The sequence below is a fragment of the Lissotriton vulgaris genome, chromosome 6, assembly GCF_964263255.1.
Source record: "Lissotriton vulgaris chromosome 6, aLisVul1.2, whole genome shotgun sequence".
NCBI classification, from domain to species: Eukaryota; Metazoa; Chordata; class Amphibia; order Caudata; family Salamandridae; genus Lissotriton; species Lissotriton vulgaris.
Window position 1 is genome coordinate 1,580,225,209 of NC_141694.1, and position 20,510 is coordinate 1,580,245,718.

General features: G+C 43.5%; 1 protein-coding gene across 17 annotated transcripts in view; it reads left to right on the forward strand.

The window, feature by feature from the left end:
• The window catches only part of NRXN1 (neurexin 1), a 1,556,457-nt gene that overhangs the window by 975,213 nt on the left and 560,734 nt on the right, over positions 1–20,510 (forward strand). For all 17 annotated transcript variants that reach the window (XM_086927741.1, XM_086927742.1, XM_086927749.1 and 14 more), the window contains one exon: positions 19,173–19,346. In XM_086927741.1, coding sequence (XP_086783867.1) covers positions 19,173–19,346 — 174 coding nt within the window. The remainder of the gene's footprint in view (positions 1–19,172; positions 19,347–20,510) is intronic.

Here is a 20,510-nt window from a genome sequence, read left to right on the forward strand (position 1 = left end):
AAAACACTCATTTGAGTGCTCCCTACATAGCAAAATCGTAATTTACCGATTCGGTATTTCAAGGAATCGGTAATTTACTGATTCCTTAAAATACCGATTTGGTAAATTACCGAACCAGTAAAATGCCCACCTACAATCATTTTCCAAATACCAGTCAGTAACGGCTGAAATTACCGAATTTCGGCCGTTACCGACCGGTATTTGCCTACCTACATCTGGCCCTAAATGGCGGTCTCGTGGCGGTCCCACCACTAAACTCATAATGCGGTGGGCAGACCCACTGTGGTGGTAATGATCGGACAACCACCACTAGTACGGCAGTCCCAGGACTGCCAGAAAAAAAGTAATAAAGTCAAGTCAAGTCATAAATCTCCGGTGGGCCGAAGGTGCAGACTGTAGCCAATGAGGGCTCCACAAGGCAAGATACCCCTTCTGTAGGGAGCTGCTGAACATGCTTTGCAGGTGCAGAGAATAACTTAGTGGGAGCTGCAGTGAACTCAGGCCAACCAGCAATGCACCTTGGGCGGATCTTCGAGCAGGTAGGTCTTGGTTTCATCTCGGTCCTCAAGGCACTTTTTTTCCAACATTTTTAATGTCTTAAGTTTGGGATCTGGGCTATGTGGGCACCTTTAGCACCACTTCTAAGTCTCAAGGACTGAAGAGGCACTACTTGGAGGTTCAGGACTCATTCAGGGAAGATGGGTGGAGCCTTTTTTGTCCGTGAGGCTTGAGTATGGGGCCAGCCAACTACCCTTTAGAGTCACTCTGGATGTTCTGGTTTGAAGATGAAGTCCAGGGCTCTAGCAGGTGGGCAGATCTCTCAGGGTGCAAAGCAGGCTGCAGACAGCAGCACATTCCTTCTTGGTGTAGCAAAGCAGTCTTCTGAAGTACACAGCAGCCCAGAATAGCAAGCAGTCCTCTCAGAGTCCTTCCACAGGTCCAGAAAGTGAACTGAAGAGTGGGTTTGAGGATCCAGTTTTCATCCCTGGTGCCTTCTTTGAAGTGGGAGAAACCTCTGGAAGCTTCCCCTCACAGAACTTTCAGGAATTTCCTGCATACCTGCCCAGAGCCCAGTCTGGCTATAGGCACAAAAGGCTAGTGCGAAGTTTTTTGTGTGAGAGCATGGCACAGCCTATTGCAGTCCAAGTGGGCTGCTCCTAGCTCTGCCACCCGGTCCTTACTAAGGTGGCCCATTCAGGCACAATTAATCCCTCTATTATGTGGCTATCTGGGAGGAATAATGCCACTCACACCCACTCATGTGACACAGGAACAGCCTACAGTCACCAAATGCTTAAGGTATAAAAATGCCAACTTTCTAAAAGTGGCATTTTTGTGACTTTAAATCCAACATTACCATAAAAGATATTTTAAATTATAATTTCTCAGACACCAAACTTGAGTTTCCAACCAGCTCCCAAACAAAGTTAGCAATTAATAAATATAATAAGGTAACCAAATGTTATCCTATGTAGCAGTGGTCTCACAGTAGTGAAAAACACATTTGTGAGTTTTTCACTGCCAAGACATGTAAAACTTAAAAATATATGTTCAACTCTTTAATTACAATGCACCCCTGTCCTATGCGCTGTGTAGGGCTTATGTTAGCAATTACTTATATGTATTAAGAAAGGACTTTTAGGCTTGTCAAATGGGTTATTTTGCCATGTCGAATTGGCAGTGTAAAACTTCTGCCAGGCTGCAATGGCAGGTTTGAGACATGTATTAAAGGGCAACTTAAGTGAGGGGCACAATAAGTGTAGCAGTCCCACTACTAACATTTACTTTACAGGCCCTGAGTATATGGCATACCACATTATTAGGGACTTATAAGTAAATAAATATGCTAATCAGGTGTATGGCAATTTTAACACATGTTAGAGTGTGAGCTCAAGCACTTTAGCACTCGTTGGCAGAGTCCTAAGGCCAACCAAAATTAATTTAAAGAAATAGGTTGTTGAAAGCAAAAAGTATGGCGGAAGACAACCCTAAGGCAAACAATTCTAACATTTTGTTTTTGTACTTTGATGTATTTTATTTTGTTTTGTGGTGGGCATCACATTGTGGTCACATTACTCTATTTTTGTGTTTTTGCTTACCTTTTGGATGGACTAATAATTGATGAGATAAAATTACTTTTCATTTAACCTTACTGGTCATAAGGCAGTGTACACAGTATTTAAAATTGGACATTCACAAATGACTTGGGTGTTGGACGGTTTTATTTTTTTCTGGCACAATGATCATTTGAGCAGTGGCAGAAACATAATTAACTTCAAAGTGACCTCCACTATTACTGGCAGATGTGATATAACACCAGCACAGGCCACTTCTTAGTTACTCTGGCCCAATCACAGTGATCACTTCAAAACTTGTTTGAAGTGACCACAGAGGAGGGATTGCCCAATTCCCTGGCCACACCTCTGGACCTAGAGACCATAGTCTGCTGCTCCATCTCTTCAGTTGGTGTGGAAATTATTTCATGACTTTTTCCTTATCCACCTTCAGTGCAGTTTTATAGATAGCTTGTTCATATTCCTGTTGCAAACGTCATACAACCTTTGCTGAAACTGTTCACCATTGTATTGATTATTGACCACAGGCCTTCACACAGTCTTGGACAATAGTCCATTTATGTGTCTTTGTTAACATTGGCACTTCTAATGCTGTCTTTCCAAAAAGCTGATCTTCTTTTGTTGATAGATCCTCTATTGGCATACTCAGAATTTTGTGTGAAAACTGATTTCTATGACTCCTTCACTTCTTCTACTGTGCCTTGGATGGACTGTTTTCGCAGGCCTGGGCTCCCTGATTCACAATGGCAGTGGGCTCTCTTTGATGTTTTCAAAAACATGGATCATGTTGGTCACAATTTGCTACTTTTTGTTGTTTGCAATTTGTGATTCTCAATTTTGCTAGTACCGAGGTTAAGGAATCATCATAGTATGTCCCTGTGTGTCCATATACACAGTCTAGCTATCTGTAATTTGTGATTTGTCAAAAGTCTCAAATTACGAATCAAAAAATTGAAATGTTCGTACACCTGGTCCGGGGGGGGGGGGCAGAAAACACACAACAAACCAGGGATTATGTTTTTTATTGATGTTGGGATGGGTGCTGCCCAAAAAGGGCATGGCAATGCCCCCCAGAGTAATGTCAATCGTTCTGCCCCCCCCCCCCCGGGGGGGCAGATGGGAGTAGCCCCAAATCTGCCTCCGAGGGTGCGAAGAGCCCACTAGAATCCAGGGATAATTTTTTTATTGATGTTGGGGTGGGGGTGGCCCAAAAAGGGCATGGCAAATCCCCCATCCCTCCCACCAGAGAAATGGAAGTCTTTCTGCCCCCCCTGGGGGCAGAATTCCTCAATCAGCCACCAGGGGGGGCATAAAGCCCACTAGGGGGCTGCCCAAAAAAGGCATGGCAACGCCCCCCCTCAAAATGAAACAGTCTTTCTGCTCTCCCTAGGGGCAGATGGGGGCAATAGCACCTGATCTAGGCACTAGGGATTTCTTTTTATAATATAGGGGTGGTGGCTGCCCAGAATGGGCATGATAATGCCCCACCCCAAAAACAATTACCACAGTCTTTTTGCCCCTCCCTGGAGGAATATTGGGGCAATATCCTCTTATATGACCCCCCACTCCCCCTCCCCCGGAGGGTGTAAAAGACCTTTAGGCCTCAGGATTTAAACATTTTTTTTATTCATGGTTGAGGTCATCCCAGAATGGGCATGCCAATGCCCACACCTCCCCCGAAAATGTCATCGTCTTTCTGCCCCCCCTGAGGGGCAGATGGGGGCAGGAAGCCCACTAGCCCACTAGGCGCCAGCGATTACGTTGGCTTTTTATGTTTGGGGTGATGCCAATGCCACCACCAACCAAAAAGATAGCCACATTTTTTCTGCCTCCCTTGTGGTCATATCGGGGCAACCCTGTCCCCCCCCCCTCCCCACCTCCCCCCGGTTCCCGCCATTGCATTAGAAAGCCCACTAGTCACAGACTTGATTTTAGCAATGTGCCTAACTGTGGATTTTGGGGCCTAGCACAGCCGGCACATAGGGAAACCTAGCAAACCTATACATTTTTGAAAACTAAACACCAAGGGGAATACAGGATGGTGTGACTTGACTGGCTCTCACCAGGTTCTATTATCCAGAATCCCTTGCAAACCTCAAAATGTGTCAAAAAACACATTTTCCTCACATTTCTGTGGTGGCAAGTTCTGGAATCTGCATGGATCCACAAAATTCCACCCCCCCTACCATCCCCAAAGTCTTCTGAAAAAAACGGTACCACACTTGTGTGGTTAGGCCTAGTGGAAATGGCACAACATGGACATACCACATTTTACAGTAAAAACTGACACTATTTTGCAAAGTGCCTAGCTGTAGATTTTGAACCCTAGCTCTGCCGGCACCTGGGGAAACCTAGCAAACCTATAAATGTTTTAAAACTAGACACCCAGGGGAATCCAGGATGCGGTGACTTATCTGGCTTTCAACAGGTTCTGTTACCCAGCAAAGTCCACCGCAAAGGAGGTGCTGTATGTAAAGCCTGAGATAAGGATACCCCAATTATCACATATGCAGTAAAGTCAAAGTCAAAGTCAAAAAATGATTTATTTGTTTCGGTACTCGACAGAGGACCACAAATATAAAATAAGAAATGACATAACTACATATACAGAGAATAGAAGAGTAAATACATCACAGGTTAATATAAAAACAACATACTTTTAAAAAACTTGTAGAAATTATAACATACAAATTCGTTCGGAGGCAATTTTCCTACTGTTAGTAATTCTTTTCCTTTAGTTAACCTGCAGGTTCGATATATAGGCTCAATATAGGAAGCACGAGCTTCTACTACTTTAGAATTAGGGCAAACAAATAATAGATGCTCCACAGTCTGTTCGCCTCCATGACATAACGAACAGAGATAGGGAGATTCCACAACTGACCATTTAGATTTATACGATTGGACAGGTAGGATCCCTATTCGTAACATCAAGATCACCCTCCTTGCACTATGAGTCAGTGAAAACATGATATAAGGCTGAATGTGTTTGTACTCTATGAGTTCTGTAAATGATTTAAATGTTTTTAGTTTATTGCTGTGCTCGTAGTCCAGATCAAAGCTCAACCTAGGAGTAAAACATTTAAGAAATAATTTTAGTTGCGATACAGACCATGTGAGTAGAATATCAGTAGTAATCTCGGCCATTTTAAATACAGTTGCCATATTTAATGAAAAAGTTTGCTTAGTTGCTTCTGTATCAAAGGTTTCCTTTTGGAGCAGAAATCTAAGTGTTCCCTCCTTTGCATGGAGGAGATTATAGGCCCATCTGATAATGTTTGCCACAGCCACGGCATAGGCACTTGTTATTGCAAATTCTAACCTTAGAACCTGTACTGGTGTTGAAACTGGAACCTTCATCATTCTTTTCAGAATTTTTCCCTCCTGGCGATCCATAAAGCCCCATTGTTTTATAGGGATATATTCCGTGGCATAAGAGAGGACTGCAGGGATTTTCACTTTATACATTTTTAGTAATGATGAAAAATGTTTGCTCCCCGTGGCACTGTAAAGTCTGGAGAGTGCTCCGGCATGAATCTCAGATTTCTTTGTTAATTTATCTATGTGTTTTAAATTTGTTAGATTCTTTGAGAGGATCCTGCCAAGATATGTATATTCTTTTTCTTCATCAATTTTTTCCTCTCCAAGCTTCCAGGTGTATTTAGCACTTTTTCTCCTCCCAGAGAAAGCGACAACTTTTGTTTTCTTTACATTCGGAATTAAGAAGTTTTTGTTAGAGTATTGAAACAAGATATCAAGTGAATTTTGCAAACCGAATGGTGTTAAATCAAACATTACGATATCGTCTGCATAGAGCAACGAATGAATACTTTGTTTATTTACTTTTGGAGGCAGGCTTGAGCCTTGCTGCAACTGCTTTGGCAGGTCACTGAGATATAGCGAGAATAACATAGGAGCTAGTAAGCAGCCCTGTTTGAGACCATTTTCTGTATTTATTATTTTTGTTAGACCTTTTTCGCCCCCCATTTGGACTTGGCTCCACGTTGTAGAGTGGAGGCTTATTATCGCTTGTAGCAAGTGTTCGTTGATCCCAAAACTCTTCAGTTTGTTCCATAAGGTGGGTCGATCAACCCGATCAAATGCGGTCGAATAGTCTATAAAAGACTATTCGACCGCATTCGATCGGGTTGCAGTAAAGATTTGACTGCTCAGACAAAATAATGAATTGAAAGCACTTTAATAGCTCACATAAATATATCTACATTAAACTACAAATAGCAGTTAATTCATAGAAAACACACAACACAATGCTCCGTGAACTATGATGTCACATAATATAGTAGAAGAAAGGGAGTCTAGATATGCACACTGTGTACTGTTTGTGATCAATAACTTATTGCATGCATCAGCTTAATCATGCACAATCATGCAACAGTAAGTACAATGGTAAAACATGATGTTATGGAACAATTGTAAGTTTAGGTAATGTTTGCAAACAATTATTAATCATGATCATTGTGATTAATGCACTGCAAAACAGAGGATCACAATCTGCCCATTAAAATGGAATTATTTTGTTGCAAGTCTGTAACTTTTAATAATTGCAAACACCAACATAATACCAAGAGCAAGCAAGAGCAGAGGCAACAGCTGACAGATTGCCTTATAGCCTACAAAGTAAAGGGTCAATTTCTTTCATTCCTAAAAGTGCATTTAGTTGCTTTAGGTAAGGAAGGCAGTCACAGCACAGTAAAGCTGTTAGTAGCCCAAAGGGAGATATATTGAGAACCTGGTACTCTTGATGCTCCATGTCTGTACATGTCTAAAAGCTCAGGGCAATGAACACCATGATGATGGAGGGCAGAGGGCAGACCATTTTCTGACCTGAGGAACTGGGTGTATACCCAAGATGGCCTTCTCTGTTGTTAGACTCATTTCAAAATGGAGCTAGCTAGCAACCAACTCAGACTGGATACCGGAAATGTAGCATGGTGAAAGCAACATGAAAATTATGCTAAAGGACATGAAGTGGGGGAGTGTGTTCACCAGGCAGGATCTCCAGACCAAGTCAGTCAGTTTAAGGTCATCCTTCATGGTAGAAGAGTACAGCAATTAGAATGAGCTACAGTTTCCTCCTTCAGAGAGGAGTCTAGGAATATCCTCTCCTTGGATGTCAAAGCATGTTGCCACTGCCTAAATAACAATGACTAGAACACCTTTCCAGCGGGGAAGTCTTGCTTATCCATCCAGATATTCCTGGGAGGCAGCTGCCTTCCATCTTACATTATATTTTTAGAAATATTAATGATTGTGAAGAGCTGCAGGTAACCTCACTGAAAGGGATAGTGAAACGACTACACACACACTTTCTGAGGGTCATGTGTAATACTGTAAAAATTAATGTCCATAATATGGGTCAACATTTCAAACCAAAAAAATGATTGCCACTAAGAGGCCTTGATCTTCCTCAATCCTCTGGCCTTAATGTGCTCCTGGATGTCAGTAAGCAGCTCTCCTAGTGCAGCCATTGAACATCTAAAACGATAATCACACTGCCACTAACCATGACTTGTGAAGAAAAGGCAAAGGAGAACTACACCCTGTTGACAACAGTGTGAAGAGATCTAAGGATAGTGTCTCATTTTTTAAGCACAAAGTTGCCATTGGACAGGTCATCCAGTATAGGGACCCTAAACACGTTTGTCAAAAATACAAGGGGAGTTTCAGGAAAAAGGAAAAGTGGTGAGATGGTACTGATGCACATGTTTTCTGGGCCCTTCAGCCTAGGATGCATCCATCTATCAAACTGAGCAATTGACCTACAATTAGATTTCAGACATAAAAAAGCTAGGATGCATAAAAGGGACCCATATAAACATGACCTGTCATCTAGTGCTAACAAAAGAGACCCTAGTTTCCATGTGTCTATGTAATCATGCACCATCTGTCGACAGACCGAAAGGAATCCTGTGCAGGGAACAATATCAGTGAACTAGGTCTAATATGGATCAACCACCGAACGTGCAGATGATCAAACATATTCAAAAATATACACACTCTGGAATAATATGGGCTGTCAGTGTAATTACCTCCTCAAAGCTGCTAGCATGCTGGACATTCTATGTGTCAGAACCCTCACCGGGCATACATTATACCTGTCACAGGTATAATGTAGTGCAGGGGTTTACAAAGTGTGCCTCTGCCTAGATACATCACTTTGTAAATATGGCAGTGTGGCACATTTTTTACGCCGCCACAGTATCACAAAAAGTGATGCATTAGCGGCGTAAGGGGCCTCATAAATGAGGCCGTAAATGTTAATCTCAAACATGCAGCCACTCAGCAACATAGGTGGAGATGCACACACGCAGACAAAATGTTTGTAATACTGTTTGAAGTGATTCAAGACTCATCTCTTAATGGTTGATAAAACCTAAAATAGTTATAGTTGCAAGGGTTCCTTAAAATTTTCACCCATAAATGACTGCATTTCTATCACTTTCTATTTCATACTAACATTTAATATGGACACGCATGTTTAAATATCGGTTTCTGAAGAGAACTCATCTTTTACATAGACAACAGCCACGGCCCGTATAGGGCGTGCCACCGGGGGGTGATGTGGGGCAGGGAAGGGGCAGGGTGGGGGGTTGTAAAAAGCGGCAAACAGACGATTTCAGGTAAATAACGGGAAAAAACCCGAATTTCGTTGCACGCGCTGCTTCATCAAATGCGATGCAGTGCACACAACAACATTTTTTTCCGTTACCTACCTGAAATCGTCCGTTTGCCGCTTTTTACAACCCCCCACCCTGCCCCTCCCTCGCCCCACGTCACCGCCCGGTGGCACGCCCTACACAGGCTGTGGTTGGTAGACAATAGCTGTGATTTCATAGGATGTGAAAGTTCTGGAGTCCGGCTATGCATGTTTTGAGGTGAACTGCGTGGGAGCCTTTTTTCACACTAACCATATGCAGTGTTATCTTCACAGCCCACTATATTCACAATTTTAGATGTGTACCTCATTTAACAAAGCCTCAAAAGATATACAATTGACTTGAAATTACTTGTTATTTTATGAAATTAAACAATAAAAGTAGTGGAAATATAAATAACTATAGAGTAGCCTCTGACCTCTGGTCTCTGTGCTGCTCCCCCACTGCAGCTACCCATCTCCCTGTGACTGAGCCTGTTGCACAGCCCTTGAGGTAGCAAGTTCAATTTCCAGCCCAGCTGACAGCCAGGCATGCTGCTAATTTTACTGGTAATACTGTTAGGCCTCTGTAATTCTGATTTCCCCCTTTTGTGCTGGTTAATTTTATTTATTTTGACTTCATCCCCCTAGTGCTTGCATTTTCTTTTAGCACCCCTACTCCTGACCATTGCCTGCTCCCACTGTGTTCCTGCTCTTTTGTCCCGCTCTCTGCCCTCCCGCCTTCCTACCAACCCCTGCACCTCCCTGGACTACTTATTGGAGGCCACCGAGCGGTTGCACCGTTGATGCATGTAGAGAGCGCACCAAAGGCAGACCTGTCTGTGCCCGTCCATACCTAGACCATGCTCAACATCATGAACCCTGGCCCTCAGCATTCCCATGGATACTCTGCCTCAGACCTTTGTGCCCTGGTCCCTGGATAAACCAACAACTGCTGTCTCGCATTTCCTCTGTCCACAGAGGGATCTTTCACCTTCATCGGCTGCCAGTTCATCTCCATCCCAGCACCAACCTTTACCATTACATCAACTAGCGCCACACAAGCCCCAGGAGCCGTTTTTTCCCAGGAAAATCACAGTCACCTCCTGGTCAATGCCAGTTTGCTCTGCAAACACACCACCAAAGACTGGGATACCATGTCCACCATCAACTCCATTGTGACCTTTATTACAGAAACCTGCTCACCCCTTCATCGTCCCCAAAAATCGCTACAGAAACACCCATTGGCTACAAGACAAAACACAGTGACGGCACCAAGCTCCATCGTACACAAGAAATTGATCACCTTCACAGTTACCAATGATGAAACCATAATGAGCATGGAACACATGAACTTTAAGCTCCACACTGGCAAGAAAACCACCATCAAAGTCACCCACGCATACAGACCACCAGAGGTGCAAACCGGCCTCAGCGAATTCATCACAATGTTTGCCATTGTATCCGAACACTACATCTTCCTGGGAGACTCCCAACTCCACTGACATCAACTCCACCAACCTCATTGAAAAGATTGGCCTGAACCAGCTGTCACAGACTCCATGCACAAAGCAGGGCACATGTTGCACCCAGTATTTATGTCCAGCAACAGAATTAGAAACAGCCACTCTTTAGAACTCACCTGGTCAGACCATTCCATAGTATCAAGGATCAGTACTTTCCCCACAACTCTTCAACATTTACATGGAACCCCTCACCTCACTTCTCAGGAAATCCAACATCCCCTTCCACCTTTACGCGGATGACACTCAACTCTATCTAGAAACCACTTCGATCGCAGACATCCATAGATTAAATGCTACTCTCTTGGAGGTCCAACACTGGCTCTCAGCCAATCACCTCAAACTGAACGAAGAGAAAACGGAAGTACTCCTAATCTCGAACAAAGATGAAAATCCACAAATAGTGGAATGGCTCAAAGCCTTAAATGCCCTCAATGTCTCTATAACGCCAACGGTCTCCGCAAAATCCCTAGGAATTACTCTCGACCCGAAACTGTTCATGAATAAACACATCTCTAAAACCGCCAAAAGCGCGTTCATGAACCTGAAACTTCTCTATAAAATTAAATCCTTCCTCCCCCCAAAGATCTTAAACAGGCCACGCAGGCACTTGTGTTCTCCAGAATTGACTATGGCATCGCTGTACTGACCGGAACAGCCAAGTCGCACTTGGGTCCTCTCTTCTCCACTCTCAACGCAGCAGCAAGAATGGTCACAGGAACAAAGAAAGATGACCACATCTCTCCGGCACTAAAAGAACTGAAATGGCTCCCAATCGACCAACGAGCCAACTTCCGCACAGCCTGCCTCACACATAAAGCCCTGCATACAGGCAAACCAGAATACCTGGCCTCCAAACTCAAAAGAGCGGGTCAATCCAGGAACCTCAGAAGCTCCAACACACTACTACTCATCCCTCTGAAATCACAGAAACGCAATACCTCAAATAAATCCTTTGCGGGGAATGCTCCCAGGATCTGGAACGCCATCCCCCCCACATCAGAATGACCGCCTCCTTCCCACAATTCAAATCGCTACTCAAAGCCCTCTTCCTTGAACGCTCCACTGCTTAACGAGAACTCCACGCCTGTTGGCCAAATCCGATATCTCTCTTGTTCGCTCTTGAACTCTGCCCCATTTTGCGCCCAAGCTGTTGTTTTACAGACTCTATTTTCTACCTGTGGTTCCAGATTCCGGTTTCTCTATGTTTATTTTTTCCTGTTGCATTTCTCTATTTGCTGTGAAGCGCTCTGATACCCTCGGGTCCAGCCGGCGCTATACAAAACTTCAATAAATAAAAAAATAAATAAATATCATCACCCCTATCTGCAACAGCACCCCCTTATGCAGCTGAACCAAGCTCACTCAGCACCAATGAACTGAGCCCTCAGCATCACACAGCATCACACAGCCGAATGTCACCACCAACGTGAACCAGACAGGAGAGAACTTCAACGCCTAGATCACCAGTGCTGCCAACTGAGTCACTCCCACCAAACCAGCCAAAATGCACAGACTGATCAAACGAGCGCTCTGGTACAGTCCGGAACTCACCAAATTGCTGTGCAGGTGCAAAAAACTGAAAAGAAGATGGTGCACCAGAAGGAACTAAACTGACTGAACCATCTTCAAGTCAGCCCTAAACGACTATCACCGGCAGCTCAATAATGCTGCAAAAATTAGGCCTTGGTTCACCAGATCGAGGCCAGTGCCAACCAAACCAAAGAATTTTCACTATTGTCTGAGAGTACACCTTCCGGTTAGCCTCTAAAAACTCGATCCCCTCCTCACTAGAAATCACCCTTGCTGACCACTCCACATCAAGATAACATCCATCTACAGTAACTTCGATACCCAATCCACCAACCTCCTCAGCACCCCATCAACCACCACCGCAGACCACCTGCTCAATGCTTTGGAACAACTCAGCACATTAAACACAACTACTCTAATGAACTCCATCTACTCTGGAACATCCACCAACCCGTGCCCCCACTGCTTTTAAACCTCGGAAGAGATGAGATTACTTACCAGCTCACCATCATCTTCAACGCCTCCATCACCACATCCACATTTAAGATGTCTGGAATAACTCAGAGGTATGGACTCTCCTCAAGAAACCCTCTGCAGAACTCAGCATGTTCCAGAATGACTGCCCAAACTCACTGTTCCCGTTTCTTTTCAAAGTCTTGGAGAAGTCGGTTAACCACCAACTCACCCCATACCTGGAGAGAAACAACCTGCTTGCCCATCCCAATCAGGCTTCGGAGCCAACCACATCATTGTGGCAGCCTTGAACACTGCAACAGATGACTTCTGCCCCTTACACAACAGTGGAGACTCAACTCCCCATCTGGCTCAACCTTTCTACAGCCTTCATCTCTGTCTCCCACCACACGCTCATCACTCGACTGTGCCAGATCAGAATCCCAAACTATATTCTCAGCTGGATTGCATCATTTCTCACTTGTCCACCTCCTCCTTTCACCTCTCGACCCAAGCACACCATCTGTGGGCTCTCTCAAGCCTCATCCCTCAGTCCCACCCTTTTTAACATCTACATGATATCATTTGCAGTTGTTCTTCAGATTACAAGACATCAATACTATCACCTATGCCGTCGATACCCTGCTCGTCCTCTTGCTCTCAATAGACTAACTTCCATAACTGTCTAAAGAACATCTCAGCCGGGATGAGGAACATCTGCCTGAAGCTCAACATGGATGAAACTGAAGTTCTGATCTTCTGCAAACTCACCACCCTCTAGAATGACTCCTGATGGCCATTGGAACTCAGACTCATCCCCACTCTGAAAGGCCACACACACAACCTCATCATCATCCTAGACAGCAAACTCTCCATGAAACATCAGGTCAAGGCTATCTTCTCAGCCTGCTTCCACATGCTGTGCATGCTCCGCAAAGTCTTCAAGTGGCTTCCCATCAGCACCAAGAGAGCAGTGACGCAGGCCCTCATCACCAACCAGCTTGATTACAGCAACACACTCTATGCAGACACCACCAGCAAACTCATGAAAAGACTCCAGACGATCCAGAATGCAGCAGCCAGACTGGTCGTTAACCTCCCCAAGAAGACCCACATTACTCAGCACCTGAAGGACCTCCACTAGCTACCTGTCCAGTAGAGATGCAAATTCAAGCTTTTGACCCACGTCTACAAATCCCTCCAGACCAAGGACCCGCCTACAATTCCACCTACCTCCCAGGAACCTTTGCGCTGTTTCAATCCTTTCCTTGAAATAAGACGCCCTGAATTTCCTGATGAGCGAGTGATAATTCTTAAGGCTGATCTTATATTAATTTTTCAAGTGGACTGAAAACTCCATCCTCCAGCGCCTTTCTAGGCATTTGCATGCTGACTTAGCGATTCTTAACTCCTCACCAAACCAGGGAGCTAATTTGAGTCTTTTACTAGACATTTTCTTTGACCAGGGTGCGGTGCAATCAAGGGCACCAAAAATGCTTCTCTATAGGGCTTCACAAGCCAGGTTAGCGTCCAAATGACAGGGATGCCCTTACATTAGAAGGGCCTGAATAAAATTCCCCTGAGAGAAACCAGCCCACTTCCTATATTTAATGCCGATCTTAACTTTCTCCTGTACCTTTGGCAAGGGCAGCTTTGCCATACAAGGAATCTGGAAGTGATTGGACCACAAAACTGGAAGCGGGGGCTCCACTTCCAAAGCACCCCAGTTGGCAAAAATAGGGTCAAGTAGATGACCCAGCTTATGCGTGGGATGTTCTGATTCTAAAATGAATTGTAACGCTGTCAGTTCCTGGCAAATTGCTTGGGCCCTCAAGTTGAGTGCGTCATCAAAATGCAAATTTAAATCACCCAACACCAGTAGCTTTCCATATCGTATTGCAGGTTGAATGAGGTACTCAATCAAACTAGGGGAAAAACTCATGCAGGGTCCTGGAGGTCTATAGACCAGCTGCCCTTTGATGACATAGTTAGTGGCTATCCAAATCGGGGAAAAGCCTGCCTCACTGTCTGCTATATCAGCCGGCTCAAGAGAGCACTGAATATCATATTTATTATTGATTGCAATGCCCCCTCCTCTGCTGCACAGTCTGTCCGCTCTCATAATCCCATATCCACTAGGGAGTGCCTCCAGAATTTCTGGTGCAGAATCCACATCCAACCAGGTCTCGGTGAGGAATAATACATCTACTAGACCCTCTGTCAGATGGTCACAGATCTCAATACTATGCGTCCTCAATGATCTGCAATTAATTAAGGAGAGCCTAAGTGAGGGGCCTACATCCTTATCCTCTGCTAGTACATCCGCACTAAACCAGCAGTGGCTACATTACCAACTCTTACCCTCTGTCTTTATGTTGTGTTTACACTGTTCATCCATCATGAGACAGAGCGCACGAAGCATTTGAGCGCAGTAATGGCGACCAGTTTTAAATCCAACAGGGGTTCTGGCGCCTAGCCCCGGTCAACCGTGGATGGGTGCAGACGGGCTTGCCTTTGGCTTGCCTTTGGCACGCCCGCTGCATGGCCGCAGAGGCATGTGGGATTTAAAGAAATACTCCTCCAACAACTAGAGCGCTGACCGTACGAGCCGGAAGTACCTGGCTCTGTCTTCCACCCCTCCGCACAACAGTAGTGATACCGCGTCAGACCGAGGCGGGAAGACCAGCAATCAAGCTCAGGGCTCTGCAACAGGCTCGAAGGAATTGGCACCCTAAAGCTCCCCTCTATTTAAAACAAAGTACCCCCAACAATAGCCCAATGTCACAATATTAAAAAGTTTCCTGCTTTGTCTTGCCGTACCGCAAAGCGGGCTCGGGGACACTGCCACTGTCCTTCCGTCCTTCTTATTGTGTATTTAGTGCTATTTCTTAGTGCAAAACGGTTCCTTGAATCAACATCCGAATTGAGGGTGCATTTTTGCGTTAAAAGAAATAGCGCTAAATGCAGATTCGCTCTTCTCGCGTAATTCCACATAATCTTGCAAAATTTTGGATAATTCCACTTGATTACGCTACATGTAATTACAAGAGTTTTGCCCATCCTTAACACACACACATCCTTGCACTATCACACTGACATACATGCTTTATTTCCATTGCATTTAGTCTTTATTTATTTTCAGACACTGCTCTCCCAGTAGTCGAGCCTAACCCTCCTGCTTATCTCACTAGGATGCCAGAGCTGTACTTTTAGATCAAATTATCTTATCATGCGCACACCATTTCTTTTGTAATTGATGATAACATTGCCTGTGTGGAGGATGTGTTCCAACATTTATTCTGTTGTTTCCTGTGGACTTTGGGTGTCTTGCTGCGTTATTCAATAAGCTGTCACTATTCTTGAAGACAGCATACGATGTACCGAGAGAATCGGTCAACATTTTCTTTTGTGTCATAATTTTTTATTTTCGTTTTCTGTTTTAAAGTAGTTCGCTCCACATTTGATCCACAGTCAATATTCATAGAAAATTCGTTCTACTAAGTATTTGTAAAGTCATGCTTTATAAGAAAATAATTTAGGTTTAGGCATTTTCAAAGTTTTCAAGTTTTTTTCTAATTAAGACTCTGTTTTACCTTGCCTTCGTTTCCCACCAAAACAGGTTATAAAATGCTTCTTTTTTAACTAACTCTCTTTGTTAAGACAGGTGTGACCTTTTCTACCCCATGAACCTAAGATCTCTTTGCACATTTAGTAAACCAGTGTGCATTTTTCTGTTGTCCGCTAAATTCCTTTCTCACGCCCTTTTCATATTAGACGTCATGCATTCAGATGTAATGCAATCTGCTCTGCAGTGTGCGAAGTAATCATTTGTATGCTCATACTCTGTGTGCCTACAGCCGTGTTCTATAAATAGTAATAATGAACATAATAAAATCTAATTCTCCTTTTTTTAATTCACTCCTGTGGTGGTTTGCCTTTTTTGCCACATACCTTTGTTATTCAAAACAAGGCAATCTAGTCCAACCATGACAAAATCCTTTAGAAAATGTTCACAGAAGTTCATTTTGCACACGAAAAAGATTTCACTGCTAATATATTTACCCATTTTTTATACATTACCATATTTAAAATATTTACAATCACTAACTCGAGGACACCAGACAGAATTATTTCACAACAAGCTATGCTGCATCAGCCTCAAAATATTCTCCCTAACACACACAGCACTTGGTTCACTCTGCTGGCCAATCCCATCAATTTAGGACAACTGAAAACTCTCTAAAAATGTCCTCCCCATGTCATAATGAAATAGCATATCTTCTACCAAGTTTGTCCAACATAAACCTTTAGCACTTGAATTTCTGAAGTCCATTACCACTGGGATTTGCACCAGTGGTAATGGACTTCAGAAATTCAAGTGCAAATGTTTTGATTTCATTACAATTAGCTACTCGAGCTCGGCGGTAATGGGTAGGTCACAACACACGGACACAGAAGACTGAAGCCACACACTAAGGGCTCAGCTCTGTTGTACTGTCCCGCCGATCCCTCATGTGGCCCCTAGCGTATGACCGATAGGCATAGGAGGATCCACTAAGGTAACAAACACAACACATATGATACTAGCATGTTGTTGTTTTTCTTTCTTTTCACTTTGGTCCTGAAGAATCGCGGTTAATCAACCCTTAGCGAGAAACATGTTGACCACATTCACTTCTAGCCTCTTCTAGGGTCACACAACCTAAATCAGTTGACACCTAGGAAGCTAGCCCCACCTTTTAACTGTAGCCAGGGGACCCCCAGAATATAGTTCATTCCGGTACCCCTTGCTACATTTTAACCATCTTATCACAGGAATACACCATCCTGCCCACATACCCCCACTTCACCACAAGGCTGTTGGAAAAAAGATCTCCGCCAAAGAGCCCCTCTTTGAGGTGAGCCCGTCGGGGGTTGCACCACCTCCCCGACGAGGAGCAACTGCCGATGATGAAGCATGACACTCTTCGGGGTGTGTGAGGCAACTACATCCAACATAATGGATGCCCCAGGGTATCATTGGAACACCCTTGGTCACCCCAGGTAAAACCTCCCCTACTTCCTCATCTCTTTTCAGGAACAGTGCAGCAATCCCCCCTTTGTTTGCATCTCTAGTACTCAGTACGGACACTAAGCTGCTACTGGACCTTCCACCATCTTGAGTGGTAAATAGTGTCCTCTCGCCTCCCTTCTTTTGAAATCCATTACAATTAGCTTGTCAGAAACGATTACGAATTATTTTTATTAGTTTTTTATTCGCTCATCTCTGTGGAGGATTAGACTCTAGGCTTTTTCAAAAAAGAATAACATTCTCACAATAATTATTTGTTTTATTTACTTGATAAAGGAACAAAAATATATAATTTTTTGTAAAAATATAAAATCAAATAAAGAAAAGTAATTAGCATAAAGTGAGTGAGGTTCCAGTAATTTATCTTAGCAACGTGTTAGTCTTGGAACCTGATTTAGAGTTTGGAGGATGTGTTATTTTGTCTCAAAACTGATGGATGTCCTGTCCACCTATACTCTAATCTAAGAGGCCCAGGAGGATGTAGGGAGGATCGCCACTGCCCGCATGGCGGTGGCGATCCACCTTACATCCTTCCCCGCCCACCACCCATTTCCCCACCATATTAGTATGGCGGGGGTACCGCGGCGGACGAGAAGAATGTCTGCCAGTTTTCCACCCAGTTGACAAGTCGACCGGGCGGAAAAGGGTTTAATATGGTGGCAGTGTCTGCTAGACACCACCATCCATATCAGGATGCAGGCAGGAGGCAGCCTGCATCCGGATGCAGATTTTGAAGTTGGGGGCCCGTTGTGGGTCCCCAGGATGTTGGGGGAAGCACATGGGGGGTACCTATGGTACCCTCCTGCATGTGCATGCACAACATGGCAGGCATTGTGCGGTACCTGCCAAGTTGTGCATGCATATGCACAACATGCATTTTTGGCATTGCGGCGGGTGATGCTGAAAGCACCACCTGCCGCAATGTTAAAAATGCTGGATGTGCCCGCCAGTGTAGCGGGTGCATTCAAATCAGCCCCACGGGACTGCCGCACTTATGGCTGGTGGTCCGCCCACCTCCTAATGATGCCCTAAGTGTTTCTTCTTATTTTGACTTTGTGGACCCCCACCTAATCATTACTGAAACACTGAAAACACTGGAACCCTCAAATAATCATTATTGGAATCTTTGGACCACCAGTGAGTCATTACTGGAAGCCCGGGACCCCGACCTAATCATTTTCGATGAAAATTGAACAGCAAACCAATACACAAAAATGTATAGAAACAAGCATTCATCCAACAAATACACAATTGAATAACTATTTTATTTATTTCAGTAACAAATATAAACAAATCTAAATTTTAATTTTGATGGGATGGTTGGAGCTTTTTTGGATGTAATTGAGGCCACTCATCGTCCATACTACATTATGTTTGATGCACTTGCACTGCTCCCATACATCAATCTGAGGATAATAACAATTTTTAGCCTCCAGTTTTGAAACTCCATCATATTTAGAGAATGTTTTAAAATGTTCAGTTTTACATTCTGCTGTTTTACTTATGTACACTTTATGAATCTTTAAATATGACCTAGGCAGTCTCAGACCCCCGAGATGCACTTGCATTACGGTGGATGGAATATCAGTCATGTTTGTACCCTCCCATTAAATTCTACTTCAGGCTCTATGTTGTGCAGAATGGGCCTGTTGTTCAAGAAAACATATGGAAAGTGATATTTTCAGTTCTCAGAGAACAGTCAGAGTCTCTAAATACAGAGCTAGGGTAATGTTGGTATGCTTCCTGAGGGAATACAAGCAGTGAGCACTTAATGTTTGAAAATGAAAGCAGGAATTACATTGAGTATATTGCAAGATATCATACCCAAGATATGATTATTAATGTCTGCCTTTCTTGTACAGGTGACCTCTACGTAGGAGGCGTATCCAAAGATATGTATAAATCTTTACCGAAGCTGGTGCACGCTAAGGAAGGATTTCAAGGATGCCTGGCATCAGTTGACCTGAACGGGCGCCTTCCTGACCTGATCTCTGATGCAGTGCTCTGCAATGGACAGATAGAAAGAGGATGCGAAGGTATTCAATGTCCTAACAATCGCCGCATTTATTTAATGGGTCCTGCCGGCTCAGGCTGCAAATTAGCTTTCCACAGCCCCATTGTTCTAATTTTAATTGAAATCTTCTTGGGTTCTTCATATTTGTATTTCATTTAAATTGCTTTACTCTTTCCAGTATGAGCTCCCTAGGATATAGTGAAATAGTGAATGAATGCCTAGCATGTTTGTTCAGCCTCTTTAGGTTCTGGTATATAAGTGTCCTTAATTGACTCAATATTCCATAATGAAATCACTGTATGTAGTACAATAAAATCATAACAGCCTATTCGAAATAAGCATGGTTCTGCAAAATAAATGGAATGGTTGGGATTCAGTACCTAGGCCCTGTGGGGAAGGTAGTAGTTGTGATTGTGAAATAAATAATTCAGAAGAGAAGTAATTACTGCCCACATCATTGATCACAGGTAAGCTGTTTTTTTTAAGACAGTATGTTTCAATGTAGCTCAACTGTGATGTATGATTTCGGCTGTAAGTATTTCTTCCACTACTTACTTACCCAGAACATACCTACAATGCATCAAATAGCTCGATCAATAAATACCATCACGAGCCTCTTGGTACTCATTAAATAATCAGTAAACATCAATTAAAAAACAAAACCATTCATGTAGTGGCACAAACGTTGTGCTTATATTTTGCTCACACTTCTTCAATGCACTCTCATTCTGTTCCCTGAAATAAAGCTCCTTTTGCAGCAGATGACTTGTTCAACATTCTGTCCCTCTTATAATTCAAGTGAGAGAAATGAATACTGCATAATAATGGTAATAAAGTCACACAAATCCCATAATTGTCAGGTCAAAATGTGTTTTTGCAAGCTCCATTGTACATATTCATTTTTAGGTCATAAATCAATAGAAATGTGCTTTGTAGAGATGTGTTCTATTTGCACCATCATTTGACAGCTGTTAAATGAATTCTTCCTCAGAGCTAAAACAAAGAGGATGAGTGGTAGTTACACACCATAGTAACCAAAACCTATCCTTCTTGCACCCGTCTGTGACATCAGTTTCACTTGTTCATTGAGTATGAAAAAAATAGCCTTTTAAAGATGCGTCAGCCCACACACTAACCACAACCAAATAATTTTTGCCAAGTGCCATGTTAGCAATCTATATACTAC